General features: G+C 29.3%; 2 protein-coding genes across 2 annotated transcripts; both read right to left on the bottom strand.

The window, feature by feature from the left end:
* Positions 1 to 2,294: 2,294 nt before the first annotated feature.
* On the bottom strand, positions 2,295 to 2,757 carry LOC149494395 (glu S.griseus protease inhibitor-like). Its single transcript, XM_089724703.1, has 2 exons — positions 2,659 to 2,757; positions 2,295 to 2,585 (listed from the first exon to the last, which is right to left on the bottom strand). Exons 1-2 carry the CDS (start codon positions 2,678 to 2,680, stop codon positions 2,392 to 2,394), a joined length of 216 nt encoding a protein of 71 aa, XP_089580829.1. The 5' UTR covers positions 2,681 to 2,757; the 3' UTR covers positions 2,295 to 2,391.
* Positions 2,758 to 10,574: 7,817 nt separating this feature from the next.
* On the bottom strand, positions 10,575 to 11,196 carry LOC110009774 (inhibitor of trypsin and hageman factor-like). The gene is made up of 2 exons (XM_089725149.1): positions 11,042 to 11,196; positions 10,575 to 10,953 (listed from the first exon to the last, which is right to left on the bottom strand). The coding sequence occupies exons 1-2, from the start codon at positions 11,061 to 11,063 to the stop codon at positions 10,760 to 10,762; spliced, it is 216 nt and encodes a 71-aa protein (XP_089581275.1). The 5' UTR covers positions 11,064 to 11,196; the 3' UTR covers positions 10,575 to 10,759.
* Between the last annotated feature and the right edge of the window lie 8,212 nt (positions 11,197 to 19,408).

Raw genomic sequence — 19,408 nt, 5'->3', positions numbered from 1 at the left:
CTTTTAAATTACAATTCGCTAAGTAAATTTAAATAAATAGAATTGATCGTGATTTGAATAATATAAAATACTTTTAAATAATATTAAAACATTTATCATATGGTTTTGATTAGTTGAACTTAATAGTGATTTGAATAATATACAAAAAGTTTTAAATGTAGCTTAAATAAACGTAGTTGGAAGAAAATTTCTAGAATTGAAGTTTCATACTAAGAATGTGCCTAATATTTTTTTTAAATATATTTTTATTGCGAAAAAAAGACTAATACAGACATAAATCAAAATAAAATTACAGAATATATTACAATAATAAGAAATTATTAATAATATTATATTAAAGAACATTAACAATTTAATAAAAAAAATTATATATTATAATCGTGCATAGCTTGAGTATACCGCTAGTTATAATAGAAGATTTGTTAGTAGTTACTTTCTAGCTAATAAAAGAGCATTAAATATAATAAAATAAATAATTGAAAAACTGTATAATTTAACTTTGCATCTATTTTATGAATTTTAACTCAAACTGTTCTATTATTGTTACCTTTAAGCTGATTTAAATTTCATACTTAATTTAATTCAAAATATCGTCTGAAAAATAAAGAATAATAGTATTAAGTATAACTAATAATCCAGTAATCAGATTAGTTACACGTAATATTTTTTCTTGTATCGCTTATTGTTTCATTTTTTTAATAGAAAAAACTTATTCATAAGTATTTACTTAACACATACAATAAAGTAGTAGAGGAAAAATCAATATGTTTAATTAATTGATTCATTTTGTATTTAGAAAAATGCATAATATTTTTCATATTATTACTTTAATAAGTAATTGATGTCATAAAAAAATAAAAATAAAAAGAATGAAATAATTTTCATAAACGTGAGTACAAAATGAGACATGATAGGATGGAACTTCAATCAGTATAAAACGTTAATTTTAATCAAAGGACCAGTCTCATCCCTCAAATACTTTTCAATATGGAACTATTAAATTAATATTGGATTTTTTCGGGACATGAAATTCGAAATGGTTTTAGAATAGGTTGGGATTCCTGCAGTCCTATCCACACCCCTAATTTATACCACAAAAAATACTTTATCGTTAGTTATTCTGTAATTATATATTAAAAGTACCTTATGGACAATACCAAGAAAGTATACTTAGATTAAACCAGCTTCAAGCCTCTCAGAAACTCGAAGCTTTGGCGATAGCTGGATAGGGAACTTAAAAGCTTTGGAGATGTGTAAAGGGATTCCTTTACTTGTGCCTGCAAAAGGAAGTGAAGATGAAAAAAAATATGAAGTTGTTTGGATGATTTTTTTTTTTTCTTTTTTTTGAATGAAAGAATATAGCTATAGAAAATATCTTTTTGGAAAAGTGGGGAAAGTACTGAAGGAAATAATACTTCATTTATTTTCCATGGAGCTTGTGTTTTAAATCTCTCAAATTTAAAAAGAAAATAATGAAGGAAATTAGAAATTTCACTTATTTTTATTAAATTATCCAAATAACTCAAATTAATTAAAAAATTTTAACTTTTTTTAATTATCACGTAATGTACGTCAGCACATAATTGATAATGTATCATAATAATATTTTATTTCCTTTAATGAAGGAAAATAGATTTATCTTCGTTCATTATATGATGGAAAATAACTACGGAGATAAAATTGATAACTTCTCGTTGTTTTCCTTCCAAACGAAGCCTAAAGTTTTTCAAAATCCAACCCGCTTTGCTCCTCCTATTTACATTATGCCATGATATCCACCTTATTCCCAAAATAGAGGATTATCACTTACTTACCAAAATGAATTTATCATAAAAATACATAAAAGTTCAATTATTCATAACCAATCTGAAATGATGTTATAACGTCAATTTGGAGTAATAAGTGAATCGATCTGAAGTTTGATAAAATTATCCAAATCAAATTAATATAAATTAAAAGCTCAACTGCACATTTATAATTTGTCTTCCTTTAACATGATGAAATCGTTGCTTGAGAAAGAAATAACTAAAATGAACGAGATTATTTAAAATTGATATAAGTTAGTTCTAAATATATATATATATATATATATTTATTGAGGTGAATTAAATAGATCAACAATTATTTAAATATTTTTAAATTGCAATAGCAATAATTCGTCTATATATTTATTTGATGACATTACTGATACAGCCCTTCATAAATAATGAGGTGAATTGAATAGTTCAATAATTATTTAAACATTTTTTAAATTACAACAATAATTCATCTAAATATTCATCCGATGATATTACTGATAGAAGCCTTCATAGATTATGAAGGAAACTTTTATTTCATGATAATTAAAATTATTCCATAATTTATTTGGAGATAAAATAAAACTTTATGGCTTTAACCAACTACAGGAACACGAACAACCACACCACAGTCATTGACAACAACCCGGACTCTACCGCACCTGAAGTCCGGTGTCACAGGAGACATTTCATTCAACACAATTGCATTCACATTACTGTTCTCTTTCTCTATGAGAGCTGCAGCAGCTTTTCCATTCGCCCCAAGCAACTCCGGCCATGACCTCTTACCTGCAAATTTTCAATTTTTCACGACATACACAAAACCAAAAAAACAAATAAACTCAGTAAACTAATAAATTACCAGGTGGACATATATCAGCCATTGTCTTTGCTTTATCGGTATCTTCCTCTCTTCCTTTCTACTAAGTTTGATGAGAACTACAGAAATGGTGGGTTTATATAGAAGCTTTCAAATCTTTAGCAGTAGAATTTTTGCCTATTTAGAGTAGGAAAAGGACAAAAAAAAGTTTTAAAACGTGCTGCATTAAGAATGAATTGTGGCCGCAAAATAATTGCCTAATAGTTGTCCTATCTATATATGTTTGAATATAAGTGATTGCTACACACTTTGTAAGTATATGCTTCAACACTTTGTGATAAATAATAAAAAATATTGCAAACAATAATTATTTATTTTTTTATATTTACATTAGTTTGCTTTGCTTTGGCGTTTCGATCTTAAATTATAACTAAACGACCATTAGCATTATTTAAAATTTACAATTGAATGCAAATCATCAATTTTAAGAAGGAAAATAACAAATGGGTCCTTGATTATAGTCAAATTAATACTTAAGGATCTTTATTTTTGAAAACTAATTATTAATTACTTAATTTATGGTTTTATTAACACTTTAGTCCTTCCAAGAAGAATAGTTTCATATAACTGGCAATTAACAAAGTAATTGGTTTCTAAATTGTAGCAGAACTAACAATAAGGTCCTAACTTATTATTTGTCCTTAATGCTTATAAACTTTTAGAAGCCAACTTGAATAAGTTGAGTTAGTGGAAAATATTGTAGGAACTCTAAAATTTCAAATGGATACAATTTTTACTGTTGAAATTAAATAATATTTTTCAGAAAATGAGTTAACTTTTAAAATTTCGTTTTGAAATTTTTTTTCATTTTTTGAATAAAGTAATATATAAAATTTCACTTTTAAAATAAATTCAAATGTTAAGTGTTATTACAACAGTTTAAGGTCCAACAGTGTTATTATAACAGTTTCTGGAATCATTTTCAAAAAAAAAAAAAAAAAAAGGAGTTTCTGGAATAAATAACAGTAATTTCAAGATTATGTAAAGATATTATAACACAAAACCAATTGGACATCATTTATAAATATTGTACAAGGTCCTTCAGTTTATCATTCATCTATATGAGTTCTAAATTCAAAAAAGTTAATAAATAATGAAGTGAAATTTATTAATACAAACTTTCATAGATATAGAAGAAAATTTTTATTTTATTATAATTTAAATCATTCCAATATTTATTTAGAGATGGAGTAAAATTTTTATTTTGTTATAATTTTTATTTTATTATAATTCAAATCATTGCAATACAAGACTTAGGTAACAATAGGAACTTGAACGATCACACCATATTCATTAACCCAAACCAAGACTCCCAAACCAAGACTCTGTCGCACCTAAAGTCCCTAGTCACTGGAGTTACTTCCTTCAGCACAATTGCGTGCACATTTTTGTTCTTTTTCTCTATGAGAGCTGCAGCGGCTTTGCCCCAAGAACATAAAAACAAGAAACCTCAGTAAAACTAATTACCTGGACATTCACAAGCCACTGTCTTTCCTCTAATTATATTTTTCTCTCTCCCTTCTCAGTAAGTTACATGAAAACTACAGATAATGATGGATTTATATAGATGTTTTCAAATTGGGAATAAAGCTTAATTTGCCCCCCTGAATTTAGGAGTAATATTCAGTTTGCCAAAAAATCAATTTTTTTTTTATAATTTACCCCCATAAATTTGCACCTGAAGAACAAAAAGCCATATATTATTGAAAAGAATTTTAATTTAAAAATTTAATTTACCCCCATAAACCAAATATTCATATAATTAAATATTTTCTAATTTTATAATTTTTTAAATAAAATATTTTGTTTAGTTATTTTTTTAAATCAAAGATATGAGACTATAATTTTTTTATAATTATTATTATTATGTCTTTAAATAATTTTTCTTTCTTAACTTTAAATTTAAATAATTTTTATTAGTTACAAATATTAAAAAATAATTTTTTTATGAAAAATTGAGTTTTGTTCTTTTGGTGCAAGTTCGGTAGGTAAATTTTATAAAAAAATTTAATTTTTGGACAAATTGAATATTTTTCCTAAGTTTAGGAGTTCAAATTGGGCTTTATTCCTTTAAATTGTAATAAAAACAAACAAAACGGGTATTTGAAATAATAAAGGATAAGCACGGTAAATATAATAAAATGAGAAATTTTGCAATTGAAATTTTGCACGTGACAGATTTTATAAAAATCATTAATATACGAACAAGAGCAATTCGGCCGGGACAAAGACATCTCGTGGGCCCAAATTAACTGCTTGGATACACGTGCTCGCACTGAACAGAAGAAAAGATAAGGTGGGGTTTGTTTTCGATTAAATTTTTTATTTTTCATTTTTTTCTTTAAAAGATAAATAAAATCTGTTTTTTTTAATTTGTTAAACTTTTTTTCTTTGTATTTAAGGAAATTGTTTTGAAAATAAAAAATAAATTTTATGAAATCACAAATAGTGGTTTAGAGAATTGTGTTTTCTATTTTTAATTCTATTTTTCTCATTTTTTTTATTTTTATAAGATTTATCTTCATAAAATTATTGTTGTAGTTGTTGTTATTCTTACTATTATTTTCTCTATCTATATAAATCTAATGTCATTTTATTTATCCAAAATATACAAATATATTTTTATTTCTATTCAAATTCTGAGCTTTTTTTTTTTTATCTCTTATCTATTTAGTATTATTTTTATATTTATTATTATTTTCTCTATCTATATAAATCTAATGTAATTTTGTATTATTTATTTATTATTATATTTGGATATTATATTTTTATTCAACATAATAATTAATAGTTACTATAACATTGAAATTTTAAAATTAAATTATAAAATATTTTTAATTATCTCATCTCAAACTTTGGATTTTTAGGAAATTTATTATTAACTAAAATCTTTAATGACTTAATAAGAGAGATTTGATAATTAGAACAATTTTTCGCATTGTGAACAAAAAAAAGAAAAATAAATTAAAAATAAATAATTATTAAAAAATAAATAATCAAAAATAAATAAATTATTTCATATTTCTAATAAATAAAAAACTCAAAACAAACAAGTGTTTCAGATAAAACATTTAATAAATCATCGACTTGTATTCTCCACTCATAAGATGATAAAACAAATCTCACTAATGAAATGAAAAATATAGAAATAGAAATAAAGAATATCTTGGTCAAATATTTTTTATCTTTTTATTTGGTATAAATAAATAAATAAATAAATATAGAAATAGAACTAAAAAAGGTTTATTCTTTATGATAATCATATGGTTATCTTCAATATTTGCATATAATAAGAAGTAAAAATATTCCTAATAATTTTTAATAACTAAATAATATAATATTTAGAGCCTTACGAATGCAGATGTGATTTCATTTGGAATATTATACTAAATGTCAGTTTTTTAAATTTATTTATAAAAAAATATCAATTTGACTGTAAGATTTAAGTTATTGCCAATTAAGGTATATTTTTACTTATGTGCCCTTTTTTTAATTTATAAGGCATTAATTTGTTAGTATTTTAGTGTTATAATTTCTCAGTATTTCCTTTTGTATTAATTTTTTATTTTCATCATTGTTTCTTTTTTTTTTTTTAGTTTGTTTTCTTTTTTTTTTGTTGCGGATTTTTTAGCAGACATTCTTCACTCCTTTTGTGTTCCATGCCGACATTCTTCACGCTGATATTTTCACAAGTGATTAATTATTATTCTTCCTCTTCCTCTTCTTCTTCGTCGTCTTCTTCTTCTTCTTTCAATTGTAGACCTAAATTTTGACTCCAGCGATGAGACTGACATGAGAAACATCATCAATGCATGCTCGGAGTAAGAGTCCTCACTGAAAAATAGATTTTTGTTCTACAATTTTATTTTAATTTTCGTTTCTATTCTTCAATGGAAAATCAATTCCTAATCTACGATTTCATCTCCATAAATGTTGTTTTTGTTTTAAAGAGACAAGGTAGGATTCTCGCTTGTGTTTCAATTAATACTGATACAATATAAAAACAAACGCTTTGAAAAATACCAAGCATTGTAATATTGAGCTAACAGCTAGCAAACATATTTTATCTCTTATCCTTGTAACTATTTGAAGTTGTAGTTATCTTGTATAGCTGTAGTTGTTATGTTGTTATAGGGAACTGCTGTATTTATTGGCTTGTGAATTAATAGAAAAGCATTCCCACTCATACCGTTTTATGGTATCAGAGCCTAAAAACCTACTGTTTTTTTTTTCGGTCCTTTTCTCAATTTATTCGTTTGCCTAAAATCTATTGTTCTTCCAATGGCTTTTGCCTCAAACATCTCCAACCTTACACATATGTCTGGTAAGGCTTTGATTTCAATTAATGGTTCTCAGTTTCCTCTGAAACTGACTCGACATAATTTTTCGACTTGGAGATCTCAGATTGTTCCTGTCCTACGTGGACATAATCTCCTAGGGTATGTTGATGGATCATACCCCTGTCCTCCACCAGTTTTGAGGAAGGATGATAAAGAAATTCCAAACCCTGACTATGATCACTGGGTTTGTCAGGATCAGCTAGTGTTGGCAGCATTGATTGCTTCCACGAGTGTGTCCTCTATGCATATTGTTTCCACTGCTCTAACTTCAGCAGAGGCGTGGACGAAGATACAAACTGCATGTGCAAATCGATCTGCAACACGTCTTCTGTCTCTTCGAGAAAAACTTGCTAATATCAAACGAGACTCTAAACTAGTTTCAGAGTACTTACAGTCTATTAAAGCAGTTTTAGAAGATCTAGCCTTGTCTGGAAGTCCCATCTCTGACGTTGATCTTGTAATTCATACGTTAAATGGAATTGGCCCTGAATTTCGCGATATTGCTGCTGCAATTCGCGCAAGTGATACTGTTATTTCTTTTGAGGAGCTTCAGGATCGACTTCTCGCTTATGAGGTATATGTTATAAAAATTGATTCGACTTATGATCCAGCACTTGTTGTAGCCAACAATGTTTGAAAGAACTCTTATTCTTCTCAGCCGCAATCATCATCTGGCTCTCGTGAAGATACTGGGTATTCAGGAAACTCAAGCTCTCGGTCTCAGCCAATGCGCAGAAATAATGGAGGGTCTAAAGTTCAATGTTAGATTTGTGATAAGCCGGGTCACAATGCCAAGCAGTGTTACGGTGCCAAGGCCTTCTTCAAGAATAATTTTCCTAGACCACCACCGCGAGCTAATCATGTAGCAGCTTCTGATTCTTCAAGCTGGGTGTTGGACACTGGAGCTACAAATCATGTTACTAATGATTTACAGAATTTATCTTTGCATGCTCCATATGACGGTTTAGATGAGCTTCACCTTACTGATGGTTCAGGTTTGCGCATAACTCATGTTGGCTCTCGGGTTCTTTCCTTTCCTTCAAAAAGTTGTTCTTTACAGAATGTTTATTGCGTTCCTAGGTCTAAGGAAAACCTTATATCTGTTTCTGAATTCTGTTTATCTAACAATGTCTCTATTGAGTTTTTCTTTGATTGTTTTATTGTCAAGAATCTCAACACGGGGGAGATCATCACAAGGGGGCACATTAAGAATTCCTTGTATCGTTTGTCTTCGTTATCAAGTGACCGTTCGTCTTCCATTGCTGCCAATGTTTGTGTTCATGATTCTTCGTTGCTCTGGCATCAGCGATTAGGCCATCCTGCTGCTACAGTTTGTCGTCACATTTTGTCTTCATTTCATTTGTCTAAATTTTTTTATGTTTCTATTGATTACAATTCATGTCGGTGTAATAAGAGTCATAGACTCGCATTTGGAACTTCTACTCTTTTTAGTTCTCGTCCTTTGGAACTATTATATTCGGATTTGTGGGGACCTGCCCCAGTTGAATCTATTGATGGTTTCAAGTACTATTTGATAATTGTTGATCATTATACTAAGTATGTTTGGTTCTATCCTACTCGTGCTAAATCTGATGTTGCTCTGATTTTTCCAACGTTTCAGAAATTAGTTGAAAATATGTTTCAAACCAAAATAGGTTCTGTGTATACTGATGGTGGTGGTGAGTTCCTTGCTCTCAAAACAATTTTCCGAGACAATGGAATTCAACACTTACAAACACCTCCTCATACGCCACAACACAATGGTGCCGCAGAGCGTCGTCATCGTCATTTGGTAGAAACAGGTCTAACTCTTCTTCAATCTGCTTCTCTACCTTATAAATTTTGGTCGTATGAGTTTTTAGCAGCAACGTATTTGATTAATCGGTTGCCTACACCTATTTTACAAATGACCTCTCCTTTTTCTAAACTTTTTAATAAAGATCCAAATTATACTAAGTTAAAAGTATTTGGATGCCTCTGCTATCCCTTTCTTAAGCCGTATAATAAAAATAAATTCGAACAAAAGTCAAGGCCTTGTATTTTTATAGGATACTCATTAAACCAGAGTGCTTATTTATGTATGGAACCCACCACAAGTCGAGTTTATGTATCTCGGCATGTTTATTTTGTTGAGAATAAGTTTCTTAGGCAACATTGTTTTCGTGATCTTTGTGAAGTTACTGGTGCTTGGTATAATATTAATTATGGGCCTTTATCTAAAACGGTACCATTTTTGTCAAATAATAAACATCATTCTCCATCTGATATTAGGTCATTGTCGGGTATGGGTATTCAAGATTCTCGGGATCCTAGTTCTACTCTACCGATTGCAGCATCTGTTCCTCTAACTGGTTCCACGTCTACTTCATCGTTAAATTCCAATTCATCTGTTCCTAGTTTCGCTTCTTCTCAAATGGTTTCTGCAGGTACAAATTCCAGTTCTGCGTCGTCCATGGAAGGGTCTTCTATTCCGTCTTCTGTATCGTCTTCTATGTCTAGTGAGTCTCTAAATTCTTCTGTTGCGTCTTTGGTTGAGTCTGAGTCTTCTGCTTCGTCTTCTGCAGTTCCTGTTTGCACTCACCCTATGGTTACACGATCTCAAAATAATATCTTTAAGCCAAAAATTGTTCATACAGTTAGTAAGCATCCTTTACCCGAATCTGTAGAGCCAACTAGAGTTTCACAAGCGCTACAAAAACCAGAGTGGCGTGAAGCTATGTCTGTTGAGTTCAATGCCTTAATGGCTAATGGCACTTCGGTTCTTGTTCCACCAAATTCTAATTATAATCTGGTTGGTTGTAAGTGGATTTTCAGGGTCAAGCGAAATGTGGATGGCTCTGTGGCTAAGTATAAAGCGCGCTTAGTCGCTAAGGGGTACAATCAACGTCCTGGTGTCGACTTTGAGGAAACCTTTAGCCCGTTTCTGAAACCAGCAACAATTCGGATTATACTCACCCTTGCAGTGACTAATAAATGGGAAATTTGTCAATTAGATGTGAATAATGCGTTTTTACATGGTCCTTTGCAGGAGAAAGTTTATATGCAGCAACCTCCTGGTTTTATAAGTCCAGACAAGCCGAATTATGTTTGCAAATTGGTTAAGGCCCTGTATGGTCTTCGTCAAGCGCCGAGAGCGTGGTATCAAGCACTTCGTGCTTGTGCGGTTGAGTTTGGTTTTCAGCAGTCCAGAAGTTATCATTCTTTGTTTATTCTTAAAAAGGATCAGTTTGTGTGTTATTTCCTTGTTTATGTTGATGATCTGTTATTGACAGGGAATTCTACCTCTATTATTCGGCAATTTATTGGTGTCCTCAGAAATAAATTTTCTCTTAAGGATCCACAAGAGTTAAACTTATTTCTTGGGATTGATATCCAGAAAACAGCTGCTGGTTTGTTTTTAACGCAACATCACTATATCCGGAAGTTGCTACTTGCTGCGAATATGGAAGGTGCCAAGCATTTTTTTCCTATAAAATGGCTAGGACAGAATGAAAAAAAAAAAAGATTATTTAAAATTGATCCATGTAAGCTCTAAATTTCAAAAAAGATAATAAATAATGAGGTGAATTAAATAGATAAGTAATTATTTAAATACTTTTAAATTACAATCGCAATAATTCATCTAATATTCATTCGATGACATTACTAATACAAGCTTTCATAGATATTGAAGGAAATTTTTATTTCATTATAATTTAAATCATTCCATGATTTATTTGGAGATGAAGTAAAACTACGTAACATTAGCCAATAGTAGGAACTAGAATGACCACACCACATTCATCGACCCAAACCCGGACTCTGTCCCACCTAAGATCCTTCGTCACTGGAGTTCCTTCCTTCAACACAATAGCGTGCAGATCTTTGTTCTCTTTCTCTATGAGAGCTGCAGCAGCTTTCCCATTCTCCCCGAGCAGCTCCGGCCATGAGGTCTTACCTGCAAATTTTCAATTTTCTTGTAACTTTCATGTCATACAAAAAATCGAAGTTAAAAACAAATAAACTCAGTAAAACTAATAAATTACCAGGTGAACACATATTAGCCATTATCTTTGCTGTACTGTTTATCTTCCTCTCTCCTTTTTCACTGAATTTGATGAGTAACTACAGATAATGGTTGAATTATATAGAAGCTTTCAAATTTTTAAAAGCAGATTTTTGCTATTTAGAATAGGAAAAGGACAAAAAAAAAAAAAAAAAGAAAAGAAATGTTTTAAAACGTGGGCTGCAAATCGATTGCCGAATAAATATCCATTCTATCTATACTAAGTGATAGATATATACTTAGAAAAAAAATATACATATATGAAAATTTTTCTTAAGGAGAAGTGAAACGAAAAGGACTTTTTTTTTTCTTTTATAATTTTTGTGCTAATTTTTTTTTTTTTTGGATTTATACCACCTGTATTCTCAAGCCCATCGGACTTCGACTACATCTGGCTTGAGTATTACAGGGCTCACATAGGAAGCGACTCTCATAGCGTGCCAATTTCTATACCCAAGACTCAAACTCGATATCTTAGGATAAGGGAGATGGAGTCTCAACCAGTTCATCCCAATCAATTTTATTTGTGCTAAATTTTTTTAACAAAGTTATGCCAAAGAAAATAATTTTAACGATAAGGTCTACAAAATATTTAAATAGTTTAGTATTTATATTTAAAATTATAAATTAAATTAACTCAAATAATTCATAATTAGCACACATATACGTATGATAATTTTTACAGATTGGATCGAATATGTAGATTTACCTAGTGAACCTGTTACTCAATCCAATCCGTGAATTATAAAAATGATCCACCTAGCCCAACTCATTATATTTTTAAACTCACAGAATTATGTTCGATTGGGTCGATTTATAACGGGATGTGCAGTCCTAGCAAAGAAATTAGAAAAAAAAAATACAAATTGGGAACCTCCAGCAACTCACAAAATGGACTATTCTTAAACCCCCTTGAATCTCTCATCTATGCTATACATGGAGAGCATGTATTGAATCTTTGGAGGCCGAATACATAAATTGCCCTCTGAACTTGTGCAAAAAGTCTTCTGACTCCCTCAATCTTTAAAATGACCTTGTGGCCCATTAAGTTTTACTTTTTTTAACAATTGAGCACTTTTTTTTATTGTTTATGTTCTTATTATTGTTTTCTCTTTTTGGATTAGTTTTTTTCTCTTAAAAAGAATACTATTACGAGAGACTGCCTAATATATGTAAAGGAGAAACATTGAGGTTTTGCAATACGTTGATGTGGCACTTTCTTAGAAAAGTGGAACTCTCTAACATTTTAGCATTTCCATTTATCTTGCTTGAGAAATTTTTCAATATTTTTTCTTTTTTTTAATTACTTTTTTCTCCCTCTCATTTATTATTTAATTATGATTTCCACTTCAATCTTATGAGTTTTAAATTAAATTATGGCATTTGAAGAAATTTAACTATTTTGAGTATATTTTTATAAGTTTTAAAATTGAAGAACAAAAGTTGGATTATGTAAAATCAAACTAAAATAAATTAATAGCTTGAATTGAACTAAAATGAATAAAAACTAATTGATTTTATAATCTAATTTTCTGACCTATACTTAGGCTTACTTCTATTTTGACGTCCTATGCAAAAATTTTTATTCTTATATATATATATATATATATATATATATATATATATATATATATATATATATATATATAATTAAAGTTCTTTTAATTTTGTATAAGAATAAGAGGTTCTTTGCATTTAAGAACTTACCAATATCTATATATTCGAACTATTTTACTTAAATCATGATAAGGATAAAAAAGCTTACATTTTAAATTAATAAGAATTCAATTATAATACAATCCAGCCATTTAAATTGCTAAAGTGCATGTAATTTCTGCAAAAAATTTTAATTTCTTAAAATTTAATCAACAAACATGTTTAACATCTTAAATAACAAATGTATACTATACCTTCACGCAAAGTGCGGGAGACCAACTAAGCAAATTATAAAACTTTTCATTTTCTTTATTTAATTATTAATAACCATGTAGTAAATTTATTTTATTAATAAAAAAACTCTTGGTTTTCTTCCTTTTGCAATAATTAATGATCGAAATAATAAATTTTTGTAATAATAGAACACTAATTAGTTTTTTCAATAATTAATAACCACACTATAAATTTTTATAACATTTTGTTATTTTATAATTTAATTATCCTCTTTTTTTTTCTAAATCCTAACTCCCTTTTGGCTTCTATATATTGAGTAATACATCTAATAAATTTATCACACAAATTCTTATTTTGTTTTTATGGTGAAATATTTTTAGATAGCGATAAAAATTAATATCTAGACACTTATGATTAACAATTCATGAAATTTATTTCTTTTTCTATTCAGATAATTTATGATTCGAGTAATTATTTTAATTTGTAAAAGCAATGTTTATATTTATTGTTTTAAGTTTAACTAAGAAAGTGAATTTATTGTTTTTAATTTGTTAGTATAGAATTCTTTTATCACTTTTAAATATATAGAAAAAGCTGAATTATTAGTTTTTGTTATCATAGTCAAAGAATAATAAATAAAAAAAAAGGCAATTGACAAATATTATCTTTTTATCATATTAATTTATTTACATTTTTCAATCAAATTTAATTTGTATCAATTATTTATAAGTGTTAATCCGCACAACGTGCGGGCATACGACTAATTTATATATAAAGGAGGATCATGGAGCTTTCCTTGATTGATGACGTGACGCATCGAAAAGCAAACTCTCTAAATTTTTAGAATTTTATTTTTCTTGAGAAAATTTTGCCTTTTAAACTTTTGAAATTTAATCATTCCCTTTTAGTATTTTTACTTGTATTTTTATTATTTCCTTTTAATTACTTGATGCTGACCATTCTACTTTCTTTAGACGTTTCATATTTAATTTTTCAAATTTAATAATCATCATTACAATTTTTAACCTTCCTAACTTCCTTACACGTTTAAAATTTAGTTTTCTAAATTTAATGATCATCAATACAATTTAAAATTGATATTAAAATACTAAAATAAACCTACATTTTGTTTCCAAATCTTTCATCTACCTAATTGAATTTCGCCAAATTTCTCTTTCTTCTCATTTGAATAAATTGAAACTAAGATACTAAAATCTCCTTTCCATCAGAGGATGAGTTGATTGCAGTTTCTTTTTTAGATTGTCATTTTATCATAGACCAAAAAAATCTACAAAAGAACTTCTTTTAAAGAGATGGTAAAATTTCCTTTTCTTAGCAGATCAATTTTCAAGATTGGTCTCACATAGTTTAGAAACAAGAAAATAAGATGATGAATAGTCTAGGTATAAGTTTTATTTTTTCCTTTTCATGATAAATTGAATTTTCCATGTCAATAATATTCGGGACCTTTTAAATTTATTTTATTGTTTGTATTACTACAGTTGCATGATTCAAATTAAACTGAAGGACTGACTACCTGTTTTTCTTATTTTGATTTAAAATTAGGTTGACATGGAATTAATGGTTTTGGCTTATATACGTTAGGAAATTAAAATTCGATGTTTATAAATAGTACATATAAAGAAAAAGCTTGAGATTCTTTTTTTTACTCACTATTCTATTTTTCCTTTTTTTTCAAAATTTCTAAATTTATTTCTGATTTGTTTGAAAATTTAATATGGTGGTTTACTTTGTTAAAAAACATTGTGTTCTTTTATGCTTTGTTTGTTTTGTTTACTTAGTTTTATTTGTTCAATTTCATTATCATTTTGTATTTTGCTAATTTTAGTTTTGTTTTATTTACTTTTGCAGAGATTGAAGTGTGTGCAATAAAAGATAATCTAAATTTGTTTTATCCAATAATGAATTAAATATTATATTTTAATATGTTTTTCTAATTACATACTCTCAATGTTAAATCTGTATATATATATATAAAAAAAAAAAACAGAAATCAAGTACTTAAATCATTCTATAAGTCTACTTTAATTTCTAATAATATTTCCAGTCGCTTCTTCCTAGAAAAATGAAGTTTTGCATTCTACTCAATACACAATCTTACATTTGCACTTGAAATTTAAAACATAAATATTATACAGACGTGCGAAGTGTAGGTTATCGCCTAATATATTTATAAAGGAGAATTATGGAGATTTACATATTGATCGATGTGGCCATCTATTTGGAGTGTGACTCTCTAAAATTTGAGTATTTGGTATTAACTTAGCCAGAAAAAATTGAAGATTTTGTAGAGAAAATACTATTAAACACAATGACTCTTGATGTCTCTTATGGCTTTTATGAATTTTAAACATAATACTATCTCTATTCCATAATAATTGTTACATTTGAGAAAATAGTTTGTTTCAAAATAATTCTTACATTTGTCATTTCGAGGAATAATAAATCTTTTTTTCATGTTTACCCTTTGTAACCAATAATTATTACTTCAATTTAATGATTTTCTTAAAGAATTAACATTAAATTAAGGGTAATATAGCCAATTTACTCAATAATTTATTGTAACTTAGACAAATTTAATGGTTTTCTTAAGAGACGTGAAATTCCAAATGTGACAAATATTATAAAACAGAGTAATAAATAATGAGGCGAATTGAATAGTTCAATAATTATTTAAACATTTTTTAAATTACAACAATAATGCATCTAAATATTCATTCGATGATATTACTAACAGAAGCCTTCATAGATACCGAAGAAAACTTTTATTTCATGATAATTGAAATTATTCCATAATTTATTTGGAGATAAGTAAAACTACATAGCTTTAACCAATCGTAGGAATTTGAACGACCACACCACATTCATTGATAAAAACTCGAACTTTATTGCAACTCAAGTCTGATGTCACAGGAGACATTTCATTCAACACAATAGCTTGCACATTTTCATTCTCTTTCTAAATGAGAGCAGCAGCAGCTTTTCCATCTGCATTTGGTATAAGTGAGAAGTTCAATTAAACCACATATAGTTAATTATGATACGAGATGATATATTTAATAGTCATCACAGTTGGCGCGTAATTATATATAGATTTAAAGCGAATAAAGCTCAATTTACCCTTCAACTTAAAAGCAATATTTATTTTTTAAAATATCAATTTTTTTTATATCCATTGAATTTGAATGAATCGAACAAAAAGTCTAAGTTTTCATAAAAATAATTTAAATATTTCCAACAAATAAAAATTATTTAAAAATTTTTAAACTAGAAAAAAAATTATTTAAAAACATAATAATAATTATAAAAATATATATTTTTATCATTAATTTAAAAAATAATTAAACAAAAAATTTGATTATATAAATATTTTTTATTTAATTATTTCTTAATTCTATTTTACCTAAATAAGTATTTCATTATATTTTGATTTAAATTGAAATTATTTTTAGCAGTAAACTGAGTTTTTTTTTGTTCTTTTGGTGTAAATTGAAGGAGAATAATTGTATTAAAATTAATTTTTGTGTAAACTAAATATTGTTTGCAAATTTATGGGACAAATTGAACTTCGTTCCATTTAAAACTAAAATATCTGTTTTTTTATATATAAAAAATAAAAAGATGCCTTGTCCAAGTTGCCATTATATTTCACTTGTTTAAATAAAAAAGAAAGGGGCTTTTCACAAAAATAGTGCTCTCCATAAAACTATTTCCAATCTAATGCCATTTCAAAAATATTTACCAATCTAATCCTTATCCTGACATGGAGAGAAAATGTTGCACTAGAACCGCCAATTGAGTTGGTGGTTTCAGTGCAATAGAAAAAGTAATCCGTACTAATAAGCAGTCAACAAAATGTAGTCATATGAATAAACAATAATTTTTATTTTGTATTAAAATCACTGATCCAATTGGTGGTTTCAATATAAAATGAAAATTTTAAGTTGTCAATTTGTCTTTTCACTAAAACACACAATTCGTTTGGTGGTTTTTGTCAAATAGTATGATTTGAGACATAGTTTGAAGGAATCGTAATGATTGATTATTTTGTTGCTTTACACTGTTTAATATAGCTAAGGTACAGGTCTATACAAGGAAAGAAATAACAATAAAAGATAATTATTCTCCTCCTATAATTATTCCCTAGTTATGTATACTGATTGGGAAATGATGGAAAATCTGATCCACATATTCCTCCTATTTCCTTTCTTACTGACACTCCCCCTCAAGTTGAGTAGTGGGATTGCCAATGCTCAACTTACCCAAAACTTCACCGAAGATTCTTCCATTCACTACCTTCATTAATATATCTGCTAGTTGATCTTCAGAGCGTACGAAGGTTAGTTCTACACCACCTGCATCTAACTTCTCTTTTATGAAGTGTCTATTAACTTCCACATGTTTTGTCTCATCATGCTGTACTGGATTTTCTGAAATAATAATCGCTGCCTGGTTATCACACATTATCTTGCAAGCCTCAGATGGTGGAAACCCAATTTCAATTAACAATTTTTGCAACCACAATATTTCAGTCAAACCTCATGCCACTCCTCGAAATTCAGCCTCTGCACTGGATAAAGCTATAACTTTTTGCTTTTTGCTCCTGTATGTGACTAAGTTACCCCCCACAAAAGTAAAATATCCTGATGTGGATCTCTGGTCCACTGGATTGCCTGCCCAGTCAGCGTCAGTATACCCCTGTATTTCTAGGTGTCCATTTGCTTTGAACAAAACACCATGTCCAGATGTCCCTTTTAGATACCTTACAATCCTCCATACAGCTTCCATGTGGTCTGTCTGGGGTTGATGTATAAACTGGCTTACTACTCCGACTGCATAAGCTTTATCTGGCCGAGTATGTGAGAGATATATCAATTTTCCAACTAACCTTTGATACTTCTCCTTATCTGGTAGTTCTGCTCCTTCCACTATCTTCAGTCCATGATTCACCACCATTGGTGTGTCAGCCGGTTTACAATCGATCATTCCCGTCTCTACCAACAGATCCAGAATATATTTCTTCTGACATATAAAAATCCTTTTTTTTTTTATCTTAGAACCTGAATTCCGAGAAAATACTTCAGTCTTCCCAAGTCTTTCATTTCAAACTCTATGAACAGGTTTTCCCTTAGCTTGGTAATTTCTTCCATGTCATCTCCTGTAATGATCATGTCATCAACATAAATGATCAAATAGGTTACAAGTCTGCCTCTCCGCTTCAGGAACAAAGTGTGATCGGAATTACTCTGTTTGAACCCATATCCCTTCATTGCTTGTGTAAATTTACCAAACCAGGCTCTAGGTGAATGCTTAAGTCCATAAAGTGATTTTTTCAATCGGCACACCTCCCCTTTTTGGAATTCCTCTGTGAAACCTGGTGGAGCCTCCATGTAAACTTCTTCTTTCAGATCCCCATGCAGAAAAGCATTCTTCACATCAAACTGATGAAGTGGCCATCCCTTGTTTGTTGCTATTGAGAACAATACCCTGATAGTGTCAATTTTTGCTACTGGTGAAAAAGTCTCTGAGTAATCAATGCCATAAGTCTGGGTATATCCTTTTGCCACTAACCGTGCCTTGTACCTTTCAATGGAACCATTTGGCTTATGCTTTATTGTGAAGACCCAGCGACACCCAATTGGTTTCTTTCCTATCGGTAAAGCACATTTCTCCTATGTGTGGTTCTGGATCAAAGCATTCATTTCCTCTTTTATTGCATTGGTCCATTTTTCTAATGTCAACGCATGTTCTACTGTGGTCGGGATCTTTTCTTCACACAGAGCTGAGATAAATGCCTTGGCTTCTCTGGATAAACCCCCTGGTTATGTTTGCTACTGGGTATCTGGACCTCCGAGATTCTTTTTCTGGAGAGTATCTATTAGGTGGAACTCCCCTATTGCTTCTGGGTGGTAATACATATCGTTCTTCCTGTTCTGCCACCTGTTCTACTACAGTCTCACAGTTACTGGGATTAGTGGAAACAAAAGGAGACTCGGGAGTTTTAGTTTCTCTTACCTCGGATATCAAGTTAAGAATAGTATTTTCTGAGACACTAGGCTCCACAGACTGTATGGAAGTATCTGAAGTTGGCCCAATAATACTGTTTCCTTCCTATTCTGTTACTTGTGGGTTCTCTTCCTGAAGATCCAAATCCACCTGTGGGACCACTGGTTCTGGAAGCCAACTCAGTGTGTCCATATATTCCTTCTCCCCCTGACCACTGAGTTGGGTAGTAAAAAAGTATTCGGTTTCAAGGAAATCACAATTCATTGTGGTGAACATATGACTGGTTTTATGATTATAGCATCGGTACCCTTTTTAATTAACCCCATACCCAACAAATACACATTTTTCTGCACATGGGTCAAATTTAGATCTTTCAGTTTTTGGAATGTAAACAAAGACAGAGCAACCAAAAATTCGTGGTTGAAGAGTT

Source organism: Jatropha curcas, chromosome 8, assembly GCF_041381405.1.
Source record: "Jatropha curcas cultivar XTBG-Jc1 chromosome 8, XTBG_Jcur_1.0, whole genome shotgun sequence".
Taxonomy (NCBI): Eukaryota; Viridiplantae; Streptophyta; class Magnoliopsida; order Malpighiales; family Euphorbiaceae; genus Jatropha; species Jatropha curcas.
The sequence above is the reverse complement of the archived record's forward strand: the minus strand, read 5'-3'. Positions and strand labels throughout refer to the sequence as shown.